We start from the raw sequence: 26402 nt of genomic DNA on the forward strand, positions 1-26402 counted from the left end.
CATTTCCGCATTCTGTACGACATGTCTTCGCAAAATCCTGTGTGAAAAAGATGTAGAATAGTGGAAACAAGCATAGGTATGACTGATAAAGCGTAAAACTTTGAAAGAACAGGAGCGTGCTAAACAGCGAATCGATTAATAAAGGGGCCCTGCAACACTTTTCAAGTAGCCATCAAAGGAGCTCACTAAAAAAAAGCTTATGGCCTGACAAATTCATCACCGCAAAGATTTTTAGAATCAATCCGTCCAGTACGAGCGTAGTTGCAAAGATTTATTGCATGTTGCCATTGCATGCTCTCTTCTCTCCTCCCGACGAAAGCGCTGGAAGCTAAGCAGGGAGACATGACACGAGTAAAGAAAATACCCGTCACACAAGCCTCGTGACCTAGAGCACTCCTCCCCCCCCCCCCCCGAATACGCAGCTTTTTCAGTGCAATCGCATCCGCACGCGTGAACAAGTTTTGGCCTCCCACAACGATCTCTGCAACGACAGAACATGCCCGGTTCAATTAAGCCAATGAGTGGTAGAACGGCTTTGACAAGTGATTTTTAGCTTCTTTTGTTAACTGTCGAGAGAAGAAAAAGTAATTTTTAGCTGACTGAGAATTTATGTAAATTCCAGGTGCTGCGTGCTGCGCTATAATATTATGCTCGAGTATTCTCGAGAGTCTCTACTACCGATCAGCAGCGTTTCCCGATCATGGTCAAAAAGTGTTGCAGGGCCATGACAATTTTAAAATAGCACAAAATTTTAAAAAATTTGGACTTTCGGAAATTGTGATTTGCGGTATTTATACCCAAATTATGTTTTGGCAAAATCTTCCATTATGGCAGAAAACCATTTCTTTTTGGTAGAAGCTTAATAGAAGAAATTACAAATGTTTTTAAAACTTGAAACCCAACTTTTTTGGCATTGTTACTTGGAGTAGATCTGCCTTACGAAAGTTTTGAGAAAGTTTCTGTGAAGATATCTTAACAAACTTGGCTCCATTCTTTTCCACAGCACTTGAACTGCAAGTGAAAGCTTTTCTTTCTCGCCCAACCTTGATATAAATGTAATAAATACCAGTCGACTACTGGAAGCTCATTTTTACCTTCCGTGTTTAAATATTATTCTTGATCCTGAATTCCCGATTTCTGAATAGCCGTTTTAATGTCTAGTTTGTTTTAGTTCATGGGATGAACCTTGTAGAGGAACTATGAAGTTTTGAAAACTAATTTTTTTTTTATTGAAAGTTACCATAATGACCCATAAGAGATTACCAAATTATAATGTGAAAATTTGTCATTACTTCTTTTTTAAATGAGATATTTGAAATCTGCTTGCACATTTGAAATCTCCGTTCAGCGATACACATGCATGGTAATTTTCATGACAATGTAACAAATAAACTTTTTAAGACCCTCATCCCCCTTGATAACGAGGCTGTATTGTCGTTTGTAGCCTATTATCAAGACATGAACCAGTACCGACATTCACTGTTTGAGCAAGTGGTACAAAGAAGTAGGGTGAGGCGGTAATTACTAAGTGGACGGCCGTCAATTTAACCCTGTCACGACAGAAAAAAAAAAAAAAAACTTTCAAGGATCATTGAAAAAAATTTTTTTGCTCAACTTGTAAAGATTTCTTATTGGTAAATAAAGGTAAAAGTCTTTCAGTTCAATAGCATTCACTAATCGTGTGGAAAATGATAAATGAAAGGTGGCTTCACTGAGAGACAATAGAATGAAAAAAAAAAGCAATGAATTAAAGCTGGGACACAAATGTCTTAGATGTGCGGCCATCTAGCGTCAAGAAACAAAAATGTGGCAAGTATAGTGTGCATTATTTCGCTCACGCCTAATTCTTGGGTGTAGTCATGAAATTTTCTAACAAATTAAATGACCGATGACTATAGTGGTCATTGGTCACTGTTAGAAAATATCGACTACGCTCGTCAATGGTCGGGAAAGAAGTTAAAGGGTACAGACACAAAATTTAGCAGCCGAGATAACCTGTGGGATCCATTACCACGAACATCATGCAGCGAGAACAGCTTGAAAGGTATTTTACACAAATTGTGAAATTTGCGTGGATGCGCTATTGACACCTTCAAAAGTGACCCCATGGCAACTCTCCTTTCTTCCCTCACTTTATCATGATGTTATGATGATGATGTGACAGCCTCCATTTCTTTTTTTTTTATTGCCTCATTTGCTCTAGCAGACTTCCTTTCGTCAGCTGCTCGTGAATCTGTGGCTGCAGCGAGTGTGTCGAAAGTTGCGTCAGGCGGCACTACTGTCCCATTTCCTATTCAAACGACCTCTACATGCACACCGTGTGGAAGTGAGTCACAGCACTATGCGCAGACGTGTTGAGCAATGCCAGATGGCTAGTTTCACCCCAGCAGCTTGTAGCTCTCTCAAATTGAAAGAGAGACTAATCGGTAGTGAGGAGTCTGTAATAATCTGTTGCACACTACAGCTAATAATGTGCTGTGTTGTGACCAACAGGCTCACAGCAACAAACTGCAGCAAAAATTGCAGCATTTATTGAAATTGATGAAAATTGGCATGCCAATGTGATTTGCTATGCTGATATTAATAAAATCAGTTTTTTTAAGATAGCTTTTATAATTTGAGTTATATTTAATAAACCTTTATGTGCTTCCCCCAATTAATTGGTTGATTAGACACGATTTCGTTAGCATAGTTACTTAAGCATATTTAGCCATGCCCACTATTTGCCTTAATGCTAATAATTTTTTTTTATGTCTAAACTAGCACCGAAAAAATTTCTGAATCTGCCTAATCATATTGTCTTATCAGCAACTTTTGCAAAAATACAATAATAAATTCCAGAAATGTGTTACATTGGGCTAGTTGGTCAAACGTGGTTAAACGTAAAAACAGCGAAAACTGGAAGAAACGAAGACAAAGAAATAACAGACCTTTTTCCTTTAATGATATTAAAATTTTTTCATCACATGCAGAAAACGAATGAATAGCGTTACAGCACTCATCAGTATTTCAGAATACGAGTGCAAAAAACCGACAGCAACTGCACAAAAAAATGGAAGCTGAGAAAATGGTGAACAAAGATTGAATTCGTGAAAGTGGTGAATTGTTTACTTTGACCACCCAAAACCCCGTTAAATGTGGTCCTTTGTCTCTGTAGATGCATTTTCTTTTGGTTTCAATTCAGTTTTTCCTCTTTGGGGGCAGTGTTGAGCCCTTTGGTTGACTTTTTGATGCGCTGTGCATCTTTTTCAGCAGCCCACCGCAAGGAGCACTATCCTGGAGAGTACCCAAGTTGTGGTGTAATCTCTTGCAGTGCTTTCCCACAGCCCGCATTAAAACAACTTCACAGCACTCTCGATGCTTAGAAGAGAGGCAAACTGTGTTTTTGACTAGAGTGGCCAAATCGCATTGTTGAGACCCAATCGCATTCTGGGTACTGCCCTGCTGGAATCTTTCCAGAAGTTCCCTTGTATATAGGCAGGAAGCTGCAGCTCGTGTGCAAGCGCTGGTTCTCCCGAGGCTGCCGCAGCATTTAACTTGCACCACGAGCTCGCACCAGTAAGGCAGTGCTCACGGTGTGGCTCCTTATCAGTAGATGCGACTTGATGAAAAATAGCCATGATGACCTTTTCCACACATACACCTTTTCTTTTTGGGTCCATCCATGATAGCTAGTCAGCCTATTATTAAGCCATGTGTGAGGCAACCTCTTCCACTCATGCCAAGCTTTGGCTCCTTGCTTTTGTTTTTGCATAGTTTACACATTCTTGGTTTTGTAGGGTATGAAGCTATACACCTTATCCTCCTCGCCGAGGGCAGAGTAGGTGCGGCGTCGCAAAGTATATTGGCGTAGCGGAGCTGGTGTTTTTGGAGTGGCCGCTCAAACATGGTCTTTGCCGCAATGGTTTCTATCTGGCCTGCATTTGCTTCTGTGTTCTTTTGGCACTGTGGTTCGCGTTTCTCATACCACTCCCAGTATCCATTGTCTTGAGGTTTTGGTCCAAGAGCACAGCCATGGCAGTAGTTGGAGAGGACACAGTGGTTTAAAACCAGGCCAGAGTATAACTCGATGACACAGCCAGCCCTGATGTGGCTTGTGTGGCCATCATAAACAGTAACATAAATGTTCCCTGGGGCACATCCAAGGTTCCCATATATTTTACGCACCTTCTCTGCACTTGCAGCCTCTATTGCTAGGACAGCAGATGCAGTGGCAGGGTGGCTGCAATGCACGACTTGTGATGCAGTCCCCCATGGGAAATGTCCATGTGTAAAAAAATATCGTACTGAGCAGTTTCATTTTTGCCCACTGACTGCACATTTCTCAATGCACGAACATTCACATCAAATGGTTTAACAGGCTGAGGACGAAAACACCTTGCAGATGACCCCTCTTTATTTCAGGATTTACTTCACTTCCATTTTAGTCCACTTCCGGAAGACATTTTTTTGTGGTTTTCGACGGCAACACACTGATAAGGTCATGTAGTTCACTATAATACTTTACTACGAGGTAATCACAAAAAAAAAAAATATCCATAAATCGATAATTCTGACCGGATTCTCCAATCCAATTGCAGCAACCCCCTTAAGGCTGTGTCCCTATCTTTCAAGCGAAATGCCACTAAGCTCACTACGAAAGGAGTCTAGTTCCGCTATATTTTGGCACGTAGCAAGGCGTCGCGAGATACTGAAGCTCTCGAATGTTTGCCGGCATTTACAACATGAATGCATGTGTTCACTTTCATTAACCGTTCACCCTCCCTAGACAAGCTTGGCTGAACCAAACATTTCACATGCCGACCAGCACGAGCTAGCAGAGGTCGTCCCTTATTAAAGACTGATCAGGTCAGTGCATCTTGGTTATGTTCTTCATGCACAGATTACATTACCACTTTATTATTTTCCGCAAAATACTTCAAGGAAAAGTGCAAGCCTGTCCAGTTGGCAGAAAAGCCAACTCTCTCTTATAGTCAACTTTCTTCTGCGTGTTCTGCAATACAAAATATTTTTAATGCATCTACTTCGCTTATTGCGGTTTTACAGAGGAAAATAAAAAAGTCATTCAGAATTGCTTCCCTATTTAAAAAATGCATAATTTGGGAGGCATAAGGTTAAAATATGAAGATCACTTTCCTGGTTCAATACCTAGGATTTGAATGTCTGCGGTCTCTTTCAGGTCACTTCTTTCAGGTCAAAAAAATAGTGCCAACAGCCTCCAGCTAAGACTGAAACACAGCTCTAGGTAACATTCTTTTTTTGTAAAAAAGTGCACAATAATATTCAAAAGCACAATAATATTCAATATATGGACACTAACTGTCCCACGATATTCCTTTTCATGAAAATTGCCTTTCTTGAATTAAAACAGCGCATGTGGACATGTATATTGCGGAGATGCTATCACCCCCATTAAAGTCTTTTGCGCCTGATGACGCACGCGTGTCTGGCAGATTAGCCGCAGCTAGGTTTGACAGCGGCCAAGGAGAGGTGGCTGTGTGGTCGCGCGAGATAGAATTAGCACAGTGGTGTCGGTGGCGCCGCCTGGCGGGAGAGGTTAGGTCGGCACACAGGAAACAGTAAAGAGTCTTTAGTGTTTGGTAGGAACGGACGTCTCCTGCGGTGGGCCCATGGAGACAGTACCACAGCTTGTTTCCCGTGGACTCCTCCCGACGAGTTGAACGTTGGTGACACTGCATTCGTGGTACCTTGTACATTAGGGTTGTGCATATATTGAAACGAATATAAACATGTTCAGATGCCCTTCAATTCGAATTTAACTTATTTAAAATTTTGAGGATCGAAATGAACTAATAAATTATTCCAAATGTAACCTGCCTGTAAAGGTGCTTCCATTGCAGTAAAGAAGTGCTATAAAGCAACAACATCTTTTCGAAAAAAAAAAAAAAAAATCTGGAATGCCGTGAAGCCCCACATGTAGGTATATTAACCTTGCATCCATTCGTTTTTGAAGTTTAAAAGCTTGTTATAATGGCTCATATCCTTTCGGTATAGGAAATTTTAAAGCATAACACAATTTGGAAGTCATCACTTGCATTCTACTGATGGTCAAATCCTGCTGCTATTCAAAGTTGCTTCAACTTATCAGTGAACCAATAAAAAAAATGCAGGTTAGTCAGATCGTTACAAATATGCTCATTTTACTTCATAATATGCGCTATATACTACTAAAATTCAATTTAAAATAATTCTAATCAGGTCAGTATTCACTTTGAACAAAAAAGTTACTATTCGCACAAGCCTACTTTGCAAACATGATGTTGCTTGTGCTATTTGGCATATTTTGTAAAGTTATTTATGCCTGTCGCTAGCGATGTTTTAGTTTCGGCTGGTAACCTCCTTGTGATGTAAAAGCAGGATAATAAATGTTCACGCGTTTGTTGCCCGACGGCATGACTGTCCGCGAGCTCAAAGAGCGGCAATCTTTGGAGATTAATTTGACATAATGATGCCACACTCCCAAGCAGCATTGCGCTCTCCAGTGAAATGATACAGCCCTTAAGTATACGTTAAAGTCAGTTTTAACAAAATCTGGAGGCACAAGTATGCTCAAACTTGGAACATTATGCAAGTTAATGATAGAGGCTTATGTCTGACGATTTTATGGGATTGATTGTGTGGGGATCTGAAGTGCGCCCGCGACCTTTTCGAGGGCATCCCGCGGTACGGCTGCTGCTTTTCCCTTTCCCGTGCTCTGGTAACGGCGCTTGGCGATAGATGGCGCACCGCACGTGCGCGTGTTCTCGGGGGCTGCGAGAATCAGCGAGGCCAAGTCATGTGCGCGCCGGAAAGTCTCTCTCCTCCGTTGGTCGGCGCCTGGTGAGCACGCGTTTCCTTCATCCGCGTCTCCTTTGGGAATCGCCGGACTGTAGCCTGCCTGGGGGGCCTTAGCATTCCCGGCAGGCGTGTTTACTTGAGTGCTAGCCTGAGTACGCGTAGGCCTATAGCAAGTGCGGCTTGGTGTGGTCGCGCCACATCAAGCCACACTTGCCATAGGCCTACGTGTACGAAATTTGCCATAGCTCTCGCGAGCAGGCCCAGTGGTCACCGTGAGAGCGCGCAGCATAGCCGCAAGGGACCTTTTCCCGACCGCCGTGTCAAAGCTCGCTATTGCCAGCTGTGACGTGCTCGCGGTTTTCCCTTATCGTGAACGTCCACGTGCGGGAGCCTTTACTCCCCGCATCCCGGGAGCAGACGTACTGTTGTTCGGGGTGCCGCCAAAGGCAATAAAGTGTGTGTATTTCTGTTATTCAAACACTGTCTGTTTTGCCGCACCGCACTAAACGCCTTGTTAGTTGAGCGCGCGCAGAGCGGTGCGCTACACGCGAGTAGGTGACGAAGTCGCGGCCCTGTGGCTCGCTAAGCGTGAACCCGCGGTGATCATTTGCTACTGTGAGAAGCAAGGTAACCACAATTGTTAACTTGAAAATTGGTTTGATTTCTAATTTGAAAGGTTCAGTTAGTTGACAGTTAGTTCAGTTAGTTAGACAAAGCAATATGAATTTCATTGCAGAAGGTTCGCCTGTAAAAATATTCAAGCGCTTTTACAAAAAATTGGGGGAACTTTAAGCTTCGCCGTTAAGATTTGAGCACTACACTCAAACCTCGTTATAACGTAACAGGATATAAGGAAATAATGGATATAACGAAGTAAATGAAATTTCCCTTGAAAACTCTTTTAAGAACCATGCAATAAACCTCATTGTAACGAACTAAAATTGACTGGTAAATGAATATAACGAACTAAATTAGTCTATCAAATAGTCTATAAAAAAAAATCGACCGTAGTGTGTTAGGTACAGTCGAGCTCGCTTATAACAAACCTGAGCGTGACGCGGCATCCGTTCGCTATATCCCGAGGTTCGTAGTAAATTAAACACATCGCTTAAAAAAAGTTGAGAGTGAGAACAGTTTTTTCCCCAAAAAGTCCGTGATGCACTTGTTTCGAAGAGCAGAAGCGATAAGGGCAGTCTGGAGTTCATTTAAAACGGCAGGGTGGTCGTTCGCCGAGGCCCATGGCATAAGCTGCATGAGGCAGTGGCTCCCAAGTTTCGTCATTCTCGCAATCAGATTCCTCCAAATCGCTCTTGCCACGTACTTCGTTCACAATGTCCCAACCAGTGCATGGTTCCGCAGTGTCGGCATCATCATCCGCCGTAATTGAACCATCTCAACAGATGTCCCACCAGCTCTACCAGGTCAGAGTCGACGATGCGCTGCCACAAATCCCTGCCGCAGTGGTCCTGTTAGAAAGCCGGGCCCGGCGTCGACGAAGTCAGCCTCGCGAAAACGGTTTCGCGCGCAAGTAGCCGTCACCGCCGCCCACGAAATGTTCACCATCTCCACAGCTGAATACCGAGACGCTTAAAGCGGCAAGTTGGCTGCCAGATGGTCAACAGCTATGAGCAAGCGCTCCCCAACGCGGCACCTGACGCGCGGATTACGCACAAGCCAAGCGGTCACACTTTCGAGGTTTTGTTGAGCGGCAGGAAAAAGCGTGCTAGTCTTACCGTCTGCCATCCTGACCACACACGCACACCAAGAGCGAGCAAGATGCGCACACGCGACACACATGCCATAGCGCATAGAACAGCTCTAGGCCCGTTTCCAGTCGAAACGAAACTAATTCGAGCCAGCGTGGCGGGCGTCGTGGAGTGGCGGAGACGGAAAAAGGGGTTGTGAACAAGAGAGGTGAGCAGACTTGCGAGAGAAGGGCAAGGAGTTGCGATAAAGAGAGGGGAGGATGCGGCAGGAGGGCGACCTTGAAAACCAAAACACACGGGAAGGAGGCAGGTTGGGTAGCTTGCTTGAAAGGTCCGCGAAACTCTCACGTAGAAAGACTTGAAAAGAGTGCCTGCGCGCGCAGAAGTCAAAGCATGGCCACCTGGACCGGTGCGCGCGGCCGTGGTTAAAAAAATCCTTTTGTTGCACCGGCGGGTTTGCGTGGCTTCACGAACTTCGATGATTCGCAATTCGTTCCACGCAAATTAACAGCCATTTACGCGCTTCCGCAAGCGCGGGGAAGGCATGCTGGGCCGAGTACGAAGTGAGCAAGAACAAGTCCTAAACACGAAACGAATCGCAGAGTCGGTTGGGTAGAGTACGCGCGAGCACTAGACGCAGACTATCGTATACAGTCGGTGGCCGACCTGTCTTCGAAAGATTGGTGGCAGTGTGAAAACGCGGGCCTCGTCTGGCGATGCGGGGTGCTCAGAGTAGCAGGGGGACAAAGGACGGAGGGGTGCGTAACAAAAAGCAGTCGGGGCATAGAGGAAGGAAACAGCTTTCCTTCCTCCATGGGTTGGGGAGAGCGGCAACTAGAGGGTCGCGGAGGCAGGGTCGGCGTTTGACAACAAGAATGTGTGGGCACATCGCTGATGCCTGATCTGTGGTCGAAATTTGTTTCCCGGGAAGTCAGCAGACCGCTGACTCCGTTCGCTGTAACCGATCAGCGGCGCTTGGAGACGTTCATTGCAAGTGCGATTTTGTGCCATTGAACCAATGTATATTTTCACGGTCACACGGTTCGTTTTAAGCGGAAGTTCGTTTTAAGTGGGGCCATTATATGTGGGCTCGACTGTATAGCGTTTTCTGCGAAGTTTGACGCTCGTTCGGCGCGGCTCTTTCAAAACTCCCACGCCGACCTACAGCCACGCCCCGCGTGGCTGTAGGAGAGAGCCGTCCTCCTCACACTGCCAGCGGAGAGGATTGAGGAAGCGCTCAGCGGGCGACATGACAGAGAACCGGCGCCGCGGTGCAAAAGGTAGACTCTCCACGACAGCTTTCTTTTTTTTTCCCTCTCTCTGCGCGCCTGGCCTTGAAAGGAGAAGAGTCTCTACGTGCAGACACTGCAAAAGGGAGAAGCGTGGAACAGCCGTGTCGCTGATCGGCATTTGAGAGAAAGCAAACAATCCGCCACAGTATTTTCTTTCCTTTTTCTTCTTTTGCTTCTTAGCGCGCAGCGTTGAGAGGTGCTGCCGCGGGATTGGACATGGTGCCGAGAGCATTTTCGGAGCGCGGAATGTTCTTATTAACCGGCGCAAGGGCTTGCGCGTCCGAATTGCAAGGCGTTTTCGCCCATTGGAATACACATAGCTTTGACTGGACCTCAGTGTGAGTTGGAATTACCCGAAAGTTAGAGTTAATCGAGATTCGACTGAGTTTATTTCCTGTGGCACGCGTAGTCACGCAGCGGTAAATCGGGCCACAAGGCGGTTTCCTTCCTTGCATGCTTATAGGTGTGTGCCCATCTGAGCATACACTGCCACAAACTGTTACAATCGATATAACGCAATAATGGATATAATGAAATAATTGTGGCTCTCCTTCAACTTCGTTATAACAAGGTTTAAGTGCATAGCGATATCCTATCCCTAGTGCGTACTTCAACAACTTAAACTTAGTGCTACTTTTATTGTTTAATCTTGCTCGAAAAGTTTAAAATGTGGATTATATGATGCAATCGATAACGTTGAAAGTGGCTTGTGCCAGAGAAGCTTTCGCATATGGCTACATTCTGTGCGATCAGTGGCACGCTTTGAATCACGAGCAATTGCGCGCGTGAAATGTTTTTTAACTTGCTGTGGATGCACTACGTGGTGTTAAGGGAATATGCATAGCAACATGTGTGCGTTTCATAATGGGAGTGCGACCTTTAAACCACATAGTCATTATGATAATCTCCTGTTCCGACACCCGATGGCAATGGACACTTCTAACACACAATATTATGGTGACATTACAATATACAGGATGTCTGTAAACCATGAAGGTCATCTTTACTGCATTTCCAAGCAGAGGATGTTCTTTTCACTGCATATCCAAGTAGGTACATGGCTGTGTGGTGGAACAGCTGCTTGTCACACAAACGACCTGGGTTCAATCATCACTAGAATCTGGAAATTTTTTTTCCATTTTTTTTACTTGAAACTTGATTTTTCACTCACAATTAATGACGGCCATGCTGACGCCACGATTTCTGTGAAACGAGCTTTTGAACATGTTAGGGACGGCAGGAAGGGAATGATGGAGGCTTGCGATGATAAAATTCGTAAACAGGGCTTGTGAGCTCGAGCACGAGTTTCCACAAGTGGACCAGGGTTGCCAACCATAGGGTAATTTCCCTACTTGTAGGGTATTTTAGGAATTTTTCGGTGAGCGTAGGGTAGTAGAGTGGTGATGTAGCGTAGTTTCAATATTTAACTAGTCATTGATCAGTGAAAAACGTAGAAGATCCATGCGACATATCTGAAGGTTACATTCCTGGAGAGATCCGAATTGGAACCGTCTCATTTATAACGTCAACAGCACAAAGGACGGGATAATTTGTCAAACATTCTTGTGCTAGGTTTGTTGTTTCCTTTTCTCGGGATTTTTTTTCCCCACCCTCTGTGGTCTTTTATCTGTTCGTTGGGTGGAGGGGCTTCTAAAATTTTCAGTGGTGGTCGGTTGAAGTGATGGTCATCGTCAACGTGAGTGTTGCAAAAAAATCGCCGCAATATAATGACGATGCCTTATGATGTCACTGTAGCATGACATATTGCCAGAATTTTTTTCAGGTCACCATAAAGTCATTGTGATGTCACCGTGGCATCACAATGAGATGTCAAATGATGGCATGTGTGTGCTTAATACCCTTTCTTCCATCTTAATAAAGTAGAGGGTGAGGGCAAGCTGCATTTAATTTACTACAATACAACAAACTAATGCCGCATAGCCCTTAGCTTCGATATAAGCGGCTCAGCTGCATACTCATACCCAATTCTATTTCCCTACAGCTAATTGAGGTGTACCAGTGAGCATGGCCCAAGCATGTATTCCTAGGTCCTTTTTTATCACAGCTTGGAATGGTGCCCCTTTCCGAATCGTTGCCTTGCAAAGGATCTAAGCAAAAATGATTCGCAATTGCAGATGCTGTTGATGGCGATGAAAGTGATGCTGGTGACAGCAAAAAAGACTGAACGTGTGCACCTACCAGACGAAATGTCAGCGGCACCTTACATCACTCTTTTCTGTAGTCACTTGGTCAGCTAGAGCACAGCATGGAGCTGATCGCAAGCTGCCAGCACTAGAAATTGGCAGGCCTGCTACCAGTATGGAATTGTGCTCGATGCTGGTCATATTGATCAATATTTGTCCCTCCATAGCATTTTAAGTCGTCAATCATTACTAGGGGGTCAAGAAGTACCGATAGAAGGAAAGTACCAACATGCGGAAATTTGATGTCGGTGCTCTTTTTACAAGAGCAACAAACTTAAATTTCCATGAAATGCTTCCCACCTGTGCACAACTTCGTCTAGCTCAGAATCGGGCTCCATTGTGGTGGCGGATGAAAATACAGCCGACTGTGGACGTGGAGGAGTTGGGTTCTTGACAGGTGGGGGTTCCTCGGGTGGCAACACAGTCAAGCGACGTGAGCGTGACGCTCGCTTGATGCGTTCTTCCAGCAGAGACTTGTCCTTGTCCGAAAGCTGCACAGTTGGTTTCACCACAACACGTCATTGTGTTTGAACGGTTAAATACCTGCTGCACAGCAGAAAATGAGAGTTTCGCCAAAATCTGCGTCGCGAGAAGAAGGTGTCACCCAATACATAGTTCTTTACTGTACATTTTTTGAAAGTGCATTCCCAATGAACCAAGATCTGTCAGTCGTAGAGCCAGCATAGCATCTACATTAAAATTTTTACTCGTAAGCATCTAAAAGGTATATGCCTTCAAAGAACACATTTTTATGGGTTAGAACAACTGATCTTGTCTAGTTGCATATAGCTCTCATTCCAAGTTATTCAGATATGCTGACTTACTTCATAACACCCTCATGGAAGAAAGTCGTACAAAGACCGAGCAGTGTTCCAATTGCATATTTGAAAACAGCACGAGGTACATGTTCAGCATGTTCTATAAAAATCGATCATTAATTTTAAAAAATATAACCTTAAACTCATCTTAGAGAATGTTGAAATCTTATAAGGAAATGACATGGGGCAAATATTAACAAGCAGCATTTCTGGGCTAGAGAACCTCGCATATTAAGTCACTACCACAATCCGATTTCTCTACTTTTATAAACAAGATAAGCACACAAGTTCACATTAAAAGACTGAGTAGTCCTGTGAAGCTGCAAACACTAGTAAAACTCAATTACAAGTATCTATGGATTCAAAAACCATAACCAGAAGTTATTTTTATGGTGCACAATCTAATCAGTGAAAGAACAGGAGCATACATGTGTACACTGTGCAAATCGACTCAAAGCAGGAAACATGCGACGAATAGAACGAAAAAAAAAAGGCTATTTAAACGGCACGACTCTTTTTCCCCTATCAGTTCTTAACAAATCAAGATACGTTTCCAACGAACGTTGACATATACCTACCTGGCCAATGTACTTGAAGACCCTCTCGTCTTCGCGGAAGTAGGCCTGCACAACGCAATTGAGCGCCGCGTTCCTCACAGCATTGTCCCTGTCCGAAATGTGCCTGGCCACTTCCTTGAGCAGCACTGCAGGCGTGGGTTCCGAAATGGGGAGGCCGAGAACCTCGAAAAGGAAGCCCAGTTCTTCCAAGCACTCTAGAGAACAAGGAGAGAGGCACAGCTGTTGAGAAAACCTCGTCTAACTGCAAATACAAGCACTAAGCTTTTTTCATTTCCTCATTGCGGTTTTGCTCAGAAAAGGACAATATGCAAGAATATTGTACTTCAGCTAAATTGGCAGTAAAATCTTAATATACTACTAAGAAAGGTTAAACATGTGCAGGCATTGCCAATTTTCATTTTTTTTCTATTACCAGCCTAATCACACGCATGCACATCTGGGTGTGGCAGATATGAAGCAAGCACACATTTTTGTTATGAGCGAGCGTATATCTGCGAACAGTATATCGTTGTGGCTCACACAGGCGCGATAAAAAGGAGACGCAAGTGTGAGCCTCAACCACCTGGCTGCAACAAAAACGTTTTTCAGAACGGGCACAAGATTCTGACTAAGCTAGTGCATTCTGCACAAACGGAAGGACAACCAATTTTCTTGACTTGGGCTTCTCTGTCCCTCACGCACGCACGCACGCACACACACACACACACACACACACACACACGTGCACACACACACACTTCTACAAGAGAAGCCAAGAGCGACGAGTTCCAGGACAGCAGAGGTACGGAAGAGAGTCTTGGTAGTACGCACCTGCCCGTTGGCGGGCGTTCTTGGACGACAAACCCTGCATGAGGTAGTTGAACACCTTGATACCTGGGAAGACCTTGTAGATGCGCCGGAAGATATCGTGCACGCCTTTGCGCACAGTGTCCTTAGGATCGCCAGCCTGAAGGAGTCAAAAATGGCAGAAGCTTTAATCCTTGTTGGCAATGAAAGACTTAACCCACATCTGTCTTTTAGCTTGAGAAATTTACTGGCGATGCCGTTGAAAATAAAAAAAAAAGTTCGGCAGAAACCAAAAAAGAATAATTGCCAAAAAAATTGCATGTTTAGAAAATATGGATACAGAAAAAAACAATCCGGGAACGAAAAAGTTGAGTGATTGGTAGCGGTAGACTTGCCAATACTGGCTGCTAAACACAGTTGTTGGAAATTAATGCGACAAGGCATATACAATGTACTACGACATACTTTACAAACCACATGGCAACTTACAGACGTTGCACAATGTGCAATGGTAATAAACAATGCTTCACAAAGTCTCACTCAGCAACGTGCAGTGCCTCGAAGCTCTGCCAAGCTTTCATTTGATTATTGAAAGCAGCGTTCTAGGCAAGTTGGCAATCCATTACACGAGTATGATTGCACAATCAAAAGAGAGTTGTCTTCACATTTGTTCGTCTTCTTTTCTTTTTTTTTTTACAACTGTACTCAAGTAATTGTCAACATTGCTCTTGGCATCGCAGTGTGCGAACAGTGCTAGAAATAGCGGGCTGTGTTGAAAAAATGATCAGTTAACACATTCGCTGTGGCAAGATTTGTTTGAGGTCTCGTTTTATGTGCAGAGTGCCCTCACCGGTGGGTAATAGCATCTAACACCATAAAAAAATTTCCTCCAATTATCTGTAACCTCCTGCGACAAAAATCATACCTCTGCGCTGATGCGTAATAAGTTATTGCGTCAGCAAGAAGACTCATGCTTGTAACATCGCGGCCACATAGGAGGAGCACAGGCTGTGACCCACCGACGACCCACGCCGCAGTTAATGGGGACGTTAGCAATAACAACTACTGAAATGGCAATCGCGGTACCTTGAGGATCAGGTACGGCAGGAAGGAAGATGCCTCAAGGTCGTGCATCTTGTAGCCTGCGTCGTACAGCGCCGGAAACAGCGCCTGCAGGTACTCCAACGCTCGCAGCAGCACACTCGGGTTGGTGTCAAAGAAACGAAGAGTGAGCCACTTGAGTACCAGGTCCACATTGGCACTGGTGGCCTCCACACCACCGGGACTGCTCAGAAACTGCACAAGCGTACCCACATAAGTTGCTCGCACAAGACAATGGTTTGTTTAGAAAAATCAAATAAAAAGCCACAGTATACTCACTCTTGGAATTACTATATAGAATCATGGAGTCTGTGCAAACACATACTGGATCATCCAGCTGTCGCACAACAGGCCTGGTTGCAGACTATCTCTTCGATCCAAAAGCAAGAGATTTTTTTCAGTACACACGCGTCACTGCTAGCAATAATTACAATGCTTGTCTGTGGGGTGTTATGTCCTAAAACGACAATGCAATTATGAGAGGTGCTACAGTGCAGGGCTGTAGCATTTTGTCTCCATTGAAACGCACCTGCATTTCAATGAGTGTTTGATCTAGCCAGTATTTAATCTAGCGACCTTCAGGAAAGCAGTTGAGCAGCACATCCACTGGACCATGGTGGCAGGTGAAATGGTCACTTATTTTTTTTTAACACATTAAGAAAAAGCAAGTATGCTTATGGGTTAAATTATCAGTGCACATGGAGTATAAGTACCTTTAAAAAAAAATTGAAATCTAGGTTCTTGGGTAACAAAATTGCGCCATAATAATTAGGCACTTCGTAGTAATGAAGTCTTGTTTCTTGACATGTACCTAGACAACTTAACAAGCGCCCTTTAATTTCACATTCATCGAAATGCGGCTACTGTAACCAGGATTTGAACCCGCACTCTAATGCCAAGAAGCACAATAAATTAGCAGCTAAGCCATCACGGCGAGTTGTTTACCTTGACTAAGGTGCTACATTGTACAGGTCGGTTCTAGATCGATTATGAACACGATTATGAACACGATTATGAACACGATCGATTATGAAAGTTGGCTCTGTGCCAAACTCGTGATGCGAGAACTTTTTCATACACCGCTTCCCATGAATACAAAACCGCCAAGATGCGAACCGCCGCCCACACCACGTCCTTACAAAGGAGCATAATGCAACAACCGTCAAGCGACCGCAATGAGCAAACAGCTGAAACAACAGCGTCTGAGAACAAGAGAAGCGAGCTTTGAAAAAGACCGACCTCGAGGAGCATGTCAATGGCCTTAATGTGCATCTTGAAATCGGCGCTAAAACAATTGGCCACCAAAGCAGGAGCCCAGTTGGCTGCCACCATCTGCTCCTTCAGCTGCTGGTAGAACTCCTCTCGTGGAGTGCTGAAGTTCCACTTGAGCAGCTGCGAGGAAAAACCTTACTATGAAAGCGCATCCCCAAGAGATTTACATCCCCGGTCGTCATGTTTTGAAGAACCGTTAAATTCCCAATTAGGTCACTGGTGCACTTTCAAGTTCTATAATTCACGGTGCTATTTGTATTACACATGCATTCAGATTAGAATCTGAAATAATATTCATGAAGATTCCGATGCGCGAAGGCATTATGTGCCGAGTGAAAACCTGTGCAATGTTTCCCGTCAATGAAAATGGAGTCACTATGAAAAGGAAAAATAAAGTGCACGTGTCAATATTTGCCACAAGGCGATTATCACAAACCACATCATAATTTTATGAATGGTTATATTAACACCTTAAGGTAAAGCAGATATAAAAACAGCCCGGTCACACTATTGTAGCTTAGTTTCACTGTCAATTAACTTTTGGTGTAAGCAGTCTCTTCCCTCTGTGCAACAGCACTCTTACAAGATACCCCTTTCACAAACAAAATATTTGTCTAGCAGATCATAAAATCCTCTATACTATACATCAGCACAAAGCTTTCTTTCCTTCATATTCCTGCAAGTTCTTCAACTTGCAGCCAAAGTGGTTTTTACAAATCGGAATTATACGTTGCAAGTTATTTGTGGCACCCCGACACTTAACAAGAACTTTCTTGGGCTTCAGAGTTTTTACAATCACTCTAAACAAAAAGAATGACACGGCAGAAATGCGATTTTAGTAATCGTGACACGACCACTCGGCATAACCACAGTTGGTGCTTACCTTCAGGGCTCTTTCGAAGGCTATCCGCTGCTCTTTCAAATTGTTGACGGACAGAAGAGGAGTCAAGTCCACCTCCTCCTCCTTCCGAGAAGACTTGCCAGAGCTTGCAGGCTTCACGGGCATCTATGTTTTGGGCATCGGGGCGAAATTGAGGATGCATGAAAGTTGCAGGTGCAGCTGATATTCAAACTTGTACATGCAATGGAAGATGTTTTAATACTTCTCTAGTTTGCTTATCGCCGGTCTAAGACACGAGTGCTGCTATGTGCAATGAATGAAAATACCAGTGCACTTCATGTCAAACAGTGGTCTAGGTTTTTTTGCAGTGCTCATTTGAGCATGTTTGAATAACAAAAACCATCCCAGCCTTTGCTGGTGGGTGCACTTACTGCCAATTGCGTATAAGAGTACCTCTGAGAGGTGGAATGAAAATACATTGTACATGAGAACACTGTTACCACTTGAATATTTCTGTAATGACACAGACTCCTCATTGGACATCAAATAACATGTAATTTGAAAAGAGTGGAGTTCAAAATAAATCCTGGAACTTATTGCTTTTATATGGACACTGTAGCTGTCTCGTGATATTCCTTTTCATGAAAATAGCCGTTCCTAGCTTCTAGGAGAGTTGCTGATTGATTGATTGGTTGACATGTGGGGTTTAACATCCCAAAACCACCATATGATTATGATAGAGGCCGTAGTGAAGGACTTCGGGAATGTCGACCACCTGGGGTTCTCCGACATGCACCTAAATTTGAGCACACGGGCCTACAGCATTTTCGCCTCCATCGAAAATGCAGCCACCACAGCCAAGATTCGATCCCGTGACCTGCTACCTAAGTGATCTCGCGACCTAAGTGATCTCGCGACCTAAGTGATCTCGCGACCTAAGTGATCTCGCGACCTAAGTGATCTCGCGACTTAAGTTAGTTGCATACACAGACATGTATTTTGTAGAGGGGCTATCCCCCCAGTAAAGTCTTATGCGCTTCATGGCGAACACAAGGACTTCGAACCACTTTTCAATGCAATCATCGATTGACCTTAATGTCGAAGTTTATTGTCACCCAAATATATCACCGAAAGAATTTTTCACAGGAAGCGAAGTCGCAACGATTCGTTGCACACTTTAAACGCTTTTTCTTTTTTGCCCTGATGAGCATGCTGGAAGCTACACTTGCGAGGGAAAACACAGGGAAAAGAAGCCATGTCACACCCATTTCATGAACTTGAGTACACATTATGGAACACAATCACTCTCTCCAGGCGAGATTCCATAGTGTGCCATTGCTGCAACTACGTAATTTTCCCAGACTATAGACTGTTGTGTCTGGATTCCCCATGATAAGAAGCTCTTCTAATCCAAATGCCGCTCATGGTTTATGCCAGCTATCGACCAACAGCAGAAACCCGTTGTACAATAAAAATTTTCCTGTACGACAGTCCTCCCAAGAGCGAGAGTATGGGCCTCTGTTCAAAGAGGGGTCGCTTGAGAAAATGGCAACTTCACGCTTCGCATGTAAACTCTCCTTGACATGCACAACTGCAAGATTTGGTCAAGCTGTTCAGAGCAAAGTCTATACGTGTTTTTTCCCCAAGCACAAGCTGCGGTTCAGGACCACTTCAATTTTATTCTTTGTATCAAGATATGAAGGAAGAGTTTGTGCTAAGACACATGCTGCTTAAAGCATATAAGATGCGACACCCAATCTGCCAATCATGTTGGTACAACAATACTTTTAAAGCTAAGGAAGTCTCATCTTGGAAGACATCCTACCTTTAAGCGGCGTCATAATGAGCCTCACCAGAAGAAATCTTGTGCAGCTGTGCCAAACTACTACAGTTAAACCTGCTTATAACGCACTTACAAATAACAATTTTTTTTATTCCCCACCATTACTCCATAAAAGCATATGTATGTAACAAAGTAATACCCGTGACATACCAGCATCCCTACCGAGTGTCACCAAGAGAAAGAGCAGCTATTGGTAATCAAGTAATACCCGTGACACACGGGCAAAACTAAAGTACTTTGAAGTAAACCCCTTTTGTTGCCTAAGGGGACCATTCGCAGAAAGGAGTGGCGCTGATGACACACGGCACCGGACTACTGCTTTAGGCGGTGCCTCAGAAGAACGCTGCAGAAAAAATGGCGCTGTTTGTGGAAGCAGCAAGATTGGAAATATTAAAAAGAATCTGCGCATGTACATCACATTCAGCGACGCCGGAGCATAAAACCGTTTTTTTTTATTGCCTGATTGCTTATAATGCACATACCTGTAATTTTCTTTTGCTTTTTTGCGTTTTTAGCAGCAACTTAAGTTCGTCTGGCAACTATGAACAGTCGGTGTTTTGATGTTTTTGTTTTTTGTCGTGATTTTACATATGCATGGCTGCGTCCAGCTGGGTCAGTGACGGCGTGCCGCGTTTCATCGTGGTCTTGTGATGTCTCAGCGCAGAGACAGAGATAAAGCAACAGTTGAGGTGGGCCTGAGTATTGTCGCCCTCGGCTCCATCAAAGATGAGCTAAACGCTGCGAAGGCAAGAGTGATGAGCCTCAAACAAAGACTCTTCATGAACAGCTTCATTTTGACTGCTTCCGCACTGTCCCCCCGAGCCATTAACCGCGAAAGGTGGGCCTATGTGCGCAACGAACGCTGGTTCGAAGACACATTGCCGTTCTAAGACACTTCACCGTTGTGCTTTTGCCCTCGCAAGGCGTCCAAATGGTCCTCCCCTAGCTTTATCAGCGCCCAGGTCTCCTTTTCAGTCCACTGGACGCGCGGTTTTTTCTTCACCGACTGAGCCGACTCCATTGTTACAAGATACGTCGCCGACACAGCAACTGCCGCTGCCAAACCTACCATGATCGCGCTAGTGACGTAATGCAGGCGTTTGAGAGTATGGACAGACTATAGGCCTTCACTTTTCAACAAATCGCACTGCTGCTGAAAATGAAAACATTTTCTCAGCGCAAAAAAATACTGACAGGGCACCGCAGTGTTGCGACACATTTTCTTCTAATGATAAATTATGCACACTGTATGCGAGAGTACTCCCTTCCTGCCAGAAAAGTAGATGTGGGATCTGCTTTTGCGAAAAGGATCTTTGCCGGAAAGGAGTTACTCCTTTGTCGTGTGTCACTGCGCCCGAACGCCTTTCCGAAAGATGTCCCCTTGTCTAAAGGACTTCAGGGTGCCCGTGTGTCAGGGGCATAACAGCGAGAGACAGCCTCGATATAACGAGTTTTAGCCACAACCAATGTCAGAATTTTGCCCCAGATATCGTCATTTTGGCACGAGCATGCATCTTCCGCAGCTGCCCTGCTGCCGACGAAGCGGGCAGGCGGGCCTGCGCCCCACGAGCCAGCGTTTCCGCAGTTCTTGCTGCCACAGGCGCATGCGCGGATGCTCCCTCCCCCTCCAAACCACAAACAAAAGAGAACTACTTTTGCTAAGTTTTTAGTTAGCGTCACATGTGGAGTCGCGCTGGATATGGAGGGCACCCTACCAAATAGTTTTCTGCGGTATCCGCGTCGTTTGCTCTTCGTTTTCGACCCAGTGCGTGCATGGTTTCACTACGTGCGCATAGTGCGGCCACCGACGAGATTCAGGTCATAGCTGCCTCAGGACTGTAGCAGCCTCAACAGTCCACACATGCAACTTCATTTTTTTTTAACTAAGGCAGCAGTGAACGCTTGTTCATGCGACGTGATGTAGGGAGAATGGGTAAGAAACTAAGAGAAGGAACTTGACAGTGCTGTGCATTTGTGTGGGCCAAGCCTCTTTTGTGTATTCATCTTATGCGCATTCATGCTGCATCACTTCATTTTTTTTTAAATCGAGAAACACCCCTTTTACACAAGGAAGGTGCCAATGTTTATTTCCATTCGTACGATATGCATCCAACGCCCTGCAAGGCTTCCTCAATGAATGCCAATAACTGCGGCATTTTAGGGCCCAGCAAAAGCCCAAAGTATGGTTCTCTCAAGGAAAATGCTGTTCTAACTGCGCACATGCACCAATCATTGCAATCTGTCACCCATGTTCCAGCATGCTTACAGTGAAGTGTATTATTATAAAATTGTCAAGTGAGGAAGCTTTCTTTTAAAGAAATCTGCTCATATATTTTTTTTCTAAAGCTTTGTGCTGCAAGCGAGTGTGCGGCCGTATTCCCTTTCAGTAACCTTACTACACTTTGCAGTCTTTCACAAAACTGCGAATCTATACCACACCATGGAAGGCTATTAAAAAAGCTGGCCATTGGCTATTTCAAAGTATGTCTGCCCCCCCCCCCCCCCCCATGTGAAGCGCGAATAATGTAGGCACAAAGAAAAGTGAGCGTATTCTGTATTCTTTAGTACGGTACAGGCTTGCTCGATGAGCTTGTTGAGGTTCAACATTTGCAGACCACACCAGAAAGCCAGTGCAAAATCCCCATGTAGACAAGAACAAAGACAACCACCACAGTGCTGTTGTAGTGGCTCCCTCGTCTACTTAACAACTGTGCACTGGCTTCACTCACAGTGGTCAGTCATATTACTTGATACAGACATCGAGTTGGTGTATCCCACATACCTTGCTCCTCGAGCTGCTTTTGAGCAGGCGACCGCCAGCACTTCCGCCAACTGCACCCTGCTCCTCCTCAGGTGTGACAGATTCAACGTGATGGGTTGCCTGCTGTGATTGAGCAGCCGTTGGGGGTGGCAAAGTGGCAGCCTGGGCATTCCCACCCCTGAGAATAGTGGCCTTGCCCTTGGGTGGAACTTTGGCCGGAAGCTGAGGCCGAACCTGCGCGATTTTCGAGTGGCACTTACAGTGAGCGATGCTACAATTAAACACTGTGCTCATTAGAAAAGGAGCACTAAAAGTTGTCCTTGAAAAGTATGCATGCAATAATTTCGGCAACATTAAACATGCAAAGATCAAACCAATCAAATATAAAAATTGGATACAGCTATAAGATACAGTGCGCAATTACATAGCGCGATGGTGAGACACAGGGGAGAGACAACCAAGACTGAAGTGGGAAGTTTTTGGAGCAGCAAAATTTCAATCTTGGAGCAGACGAACCTTGCTTTGGAGCAGTTAACGACTTTCTCAATATGTCGTTTTAAGTGCTTAAAAAAACAAATTTTCAGCAGCCCTGGGGGCACAAGTGCGTATTTTATTTGGCCTATAATACACATAACAGTAAAACAGGTTTTTAAATTGATTATCGCCAGGTATGAACTGCACTACCTAGTATTTACATACACGTAATCTCACCCTTGTAACAAACATGTGAAATATCATTAAAAAAATTCTGAATACTAGGTTCACTGGAAACGTTTGAAAAAGACAAAAATCACACTCGTAGAAAATTGAAAATCTGCGATTGCACAAGAATCAGTTATGTAACAGCGACATGATTTAGCAAATTACTGCTTTGATTTTTTGTACGTCTGTTTTTCTATATGCTCAACTGCGCTTTCAAGAGTGCAGCGCGGAAGACAAGAAACCTCACCGCACCAGCTATCTCATAAAGCGCGCAAGGGCATCCGCAGAACTTATTTCAGGGGGATGCGTCTGCAGGGGAGAGGGAGAAGCATTCAACACTGGCATTCTTTCTTTAAATGCCATGGCATGTCTGGCAATAGTAGTTGATAGTGCGTTAAGCTCTGTCGCTTATTGCTACTGGATACAAAAGCATTATACAAAATTCTATGAAGGGGCAACTGCCAGCCCTTGCCCTGCCCTCCGGAAGCCCATAAAGGCTCGTGCGTATGGCGCTATGTGATAAGCGAACAGCTAATAATGCCTCTCAATGCACGCAACTATAAAGTTATTAACACTGCCCACATTGCCCAGTTCTATTTTCTATAATGATAAATGCCATCACCGTTGACGCAGAACTCCCGATAACAGATAGAACTACGATTGCTGCCCGCGCCGCTCTGCAACTCTCGAAAAGCGCTCGCATCGCGCAGCGCAAGCAAGGCTTGACCAAACATACCCGTCGCAGCGCATCATCGCGTTGCTCTTTGACGCCGCCTCACCTTATGCAGAGAAAGGGTGCGCAATTCCCCAAAGGAGGAGGGTGCGGAGCCATGTCAAAAAGCAACGTGCTGACACGCAGCGGTGGGTACGTGTGGTCAAAAGCAATTTGGCCACGCAAAATCGCTGAACCTGCAGAAGCCGAATTTGCGGGGGAGGGGGGGGGAAGTAAAAAAGAAGAAAAGTAAGAGAAAAAAAAAAAATGGTATGCAAGTCAAACTGAGGAACGGCCGCAGATCGAAACACCAATGAAACGAGAAGCTACACCCAAAAGCTTTCTTAGCCCAGAGCCAGGATGCCGCAATGCCTCTTAAAGTGTTCATAGCGAGTTTCGATTATAAAAGGGAGCAGTGGAAAATCAACGTTTATGAAAACTGAGCCACGTGATTGCCGGCGCATCACGAGTCATGAATAAAGCACTGAGGTGGCCTTCCACATTGTTTACACTGGTTTGAACGCTATTCACTGCTATTCGATGCATCAATAACATCAGCTGCAAGGGCAACGGAGTTGCAGGAACTGCCATCTCCCAATGCTCACACGCCGCTTTTGGAGCCGGACATTTTTAAGATCTTCCACGACAATCGCGAAACTATGGTATGGCTATGGTGGCTAGAGGAGGAGGTGTCAGCAAGTTGGAGATATAGTATTTTTTCATGATGCGTGACTGACGGAATCCCGGTTTCAATGGTAGCACCAAAAAATCGGCAAGTCTGTCGGGCGAGTTCGGCAACAACACCGGCCCTCACCTTGGCTCGCTAACAATGCGAAATACGTTTGTTTGCTGCAAAAAACTCTACATGCATCGATCGCAAAAACGAGAGGTTTATTCTTCGCAAAAGACGTGACACGAGTTTCTTGCTTTAGTTGATCGCTTAGTATCAGAGCTTGCCAACTGGGCAATTAAAAAAATTCGTATTTCCCATGAAGGACCTTGGGCGTTGCACGTAAAATCTGTGTGGGCTGGCAACAATTTGCGAGGAACTAAACCACATGACCAGTCACATGCACCCCACGCATGCGTCCACAAGCGTCTGTTCGCTATTTCTGCATGTAGCCTCGCCTGCAAACAGTGGTGTGCATGATTTGTGAAGCTGCTCAACCTATGCCAAGGTGCCATTGCTACACCGGCAACAACACAGCGCTGCTTTGAAGCAGCAAGCAATCCTCTACACAGGAGTCAGAAAGCAACATTGAAGCAGGGCTGAAGTTCGATGTGTTGGAAAAGAAAGTGCGAGGGGAATGGAGAAAAACAAAAAACCAAGATCGTCCCGTGCACTGCGACACGCCGAAGTCTGGATGATACCCTGCCATTGAAAAGGCGGTTCGAGATTAAGTTCACAACCAGAAGAGCAAAAGTACGAGTGTTTGCTACAATGATATAGAAACAAAAGCGTGTACTGTCGCAAAGAATATGTACATCCTGCTAAACAAGCTCACACAGAGCTCTTTGAGTGAAGTGGAGCAATTAATGATGCCCGGTATGGACTGCCAGTGGTTCGCACAGGGTTTTCCACGTGCGGCATCTCAGTACCATCAGCCCCCTTTTTCCGACGGCCAGCAGCCCACACAATGGCAATGATCGCGACTGCTGCATCCTTCTCTCAAGCGATGACGTGTCCCAAGCCATGTTTCACGGTCAAATAAATGTTTCTTTGCATCACTCCCTCTTCCTAATGACTTACTGGTGTGCTATGGCTGCAGCATGAGCCCGAATTCGTATAGACTTTTTTTTTTTTGCCTAAAAGAGGTTGCAAGATGGGGGGGGGGGGGGGGGGGGGTCAACTTATATTAGGAGTCTACTTATAATCGGCAATATACGGTAGCTGCTAATGAAGAGAAGCCACGAACCCAGTTTTAGAAGCCACGTGCCAGAGCATCTAGGAGAAGCATCGCATGCAGTTGAGTCAACATGAAAACTTCAGTGACCAGAGGAATGCGCTACGCACAGCGGATCCAAAACACAAAGCCTAGCTAGTAGAACCAGTGCGCTCGATAAATGGCAGCACATTTTTGTGGCGTCACGCATATTTACAACAGTCCAGAGGAGATTATAGCGGCATTATGCAAGACTTCGTCACCAGAAAGGTGCAAAGTAAATAAAACGCTCGGGTGTACCTCTTTTTTTTTTTTGTATACCTGGCAAAGCTCGGAAAATCATGTATGTACACAACTCCGCCTCTTTCCCCCACTGAGGATGAGGTTGGCATCAAAATTATTGTTTTTCAGGCTGTTTTGGAGCAGTTCGGCACAATTTTCACAATTTTTATGCTTTTGGAGTAGCTAGACCCAAGAGAATGAAAACATAAAAATGCGCAAAATGTGGAGCTGTCTCACTCCGGACTACACTGCGAACGGCATAACATGCGACAGCAAGGGCAGAGTAAGCAACACCGTGCACACAACTAGCTAGGAATGAGTAGTTCCACATGGCGGTACTGTGCTTCAGAGGAACGGCGAGAGTTCATTAGGAATGTGGTTTAATTCACCAGTGAGCACCAGGCATCACTTAAAAAACCCAACTTGTGACAGTTGGGGTTAGCGCATTTAAATAAAAATACATATAAAAGAAAAAGAACAGTTACATCGAAAGTGCATGTTTTAGGACGAGTTCACAAAAAACAAACTACTGTTATAACAACCACTTATTGCGGCACTTTCCAAGTTAGTTATAAACGAGTTTGACTATGATAATGACATTACTTTATCCCATCCGTCTTTTGGCTGCTTTTACAAAAACAAGATGAGCCAGCATCATAACGCCCCTATCTCCTGGGCAACAAAACAATACGATTGCCAGATTTCTTGGCAGGATTTGTAGCGGCTTTACTGTTCACTTCGGAAAATATATATATTTCGGTAGTTAGTTTTATGTGTTGACTGCTGTGTTTATGTGCTGTGTGGATAGGCTAAAAAATTTGGC

The 26402-nt window shown here is 44.7% G+C and overlaps 1 protein-coding gene across 2 annotated transcripts in view; it reads right to left on the minus strand.

Moving 5' to 3' along the window:
• LOC119170437 (cytoskeleton-associated protein 5) overlaps positions 1–26402 on the minus strand; it is a 94714-nt gene that overhangs the window by 41819 nt on the left and 26493 nt on the right. For both annotated transcript variants that reach the window (XM_075875439.1, XM_075875441.1), the window contains exons 15-21: positions 22022–22234; positions 17439–17561; positions 16523–16675; positions 15269–15478; positions 14207–14342; positions 13397–13590; positions 12301–12491 (exon numbers count right to left, since the gene is read on the minus strand). In XM_075875439.1, the coding sequence (XP_075731554.1) occupies positions 12301–12491; positions 13397–13590; positions 14207–14342; positions 15269–15478; positions 16523–16675; positions 17439–17561; positions 22022–22234 (1220 nt within the window). The remainder of the gene's footprint in view (positions 1–12300; positions 12492–13396; positions 13591–14206; positions 14343–15268; positions 15479–16522; positions 16676–17438; positions 17562–22021; positions 22235–26402) is intronic.

The sequence above is a fragment of the Rhipicephalus microplus genome, chromosome 2, assembly GCF_043290135.1.
Source record: "Rhipicephalus microplus isolate Deutch F79 chromosome 2, USDA_Rmic, whole genome shotgun sequence".
Lineage (NCBI taxonomy): Eukaryota > Metazoa > Arthropoda > Arachnida > Ixodida > Ixodidae > Rhipicephalus > Rhipicephalus microplus.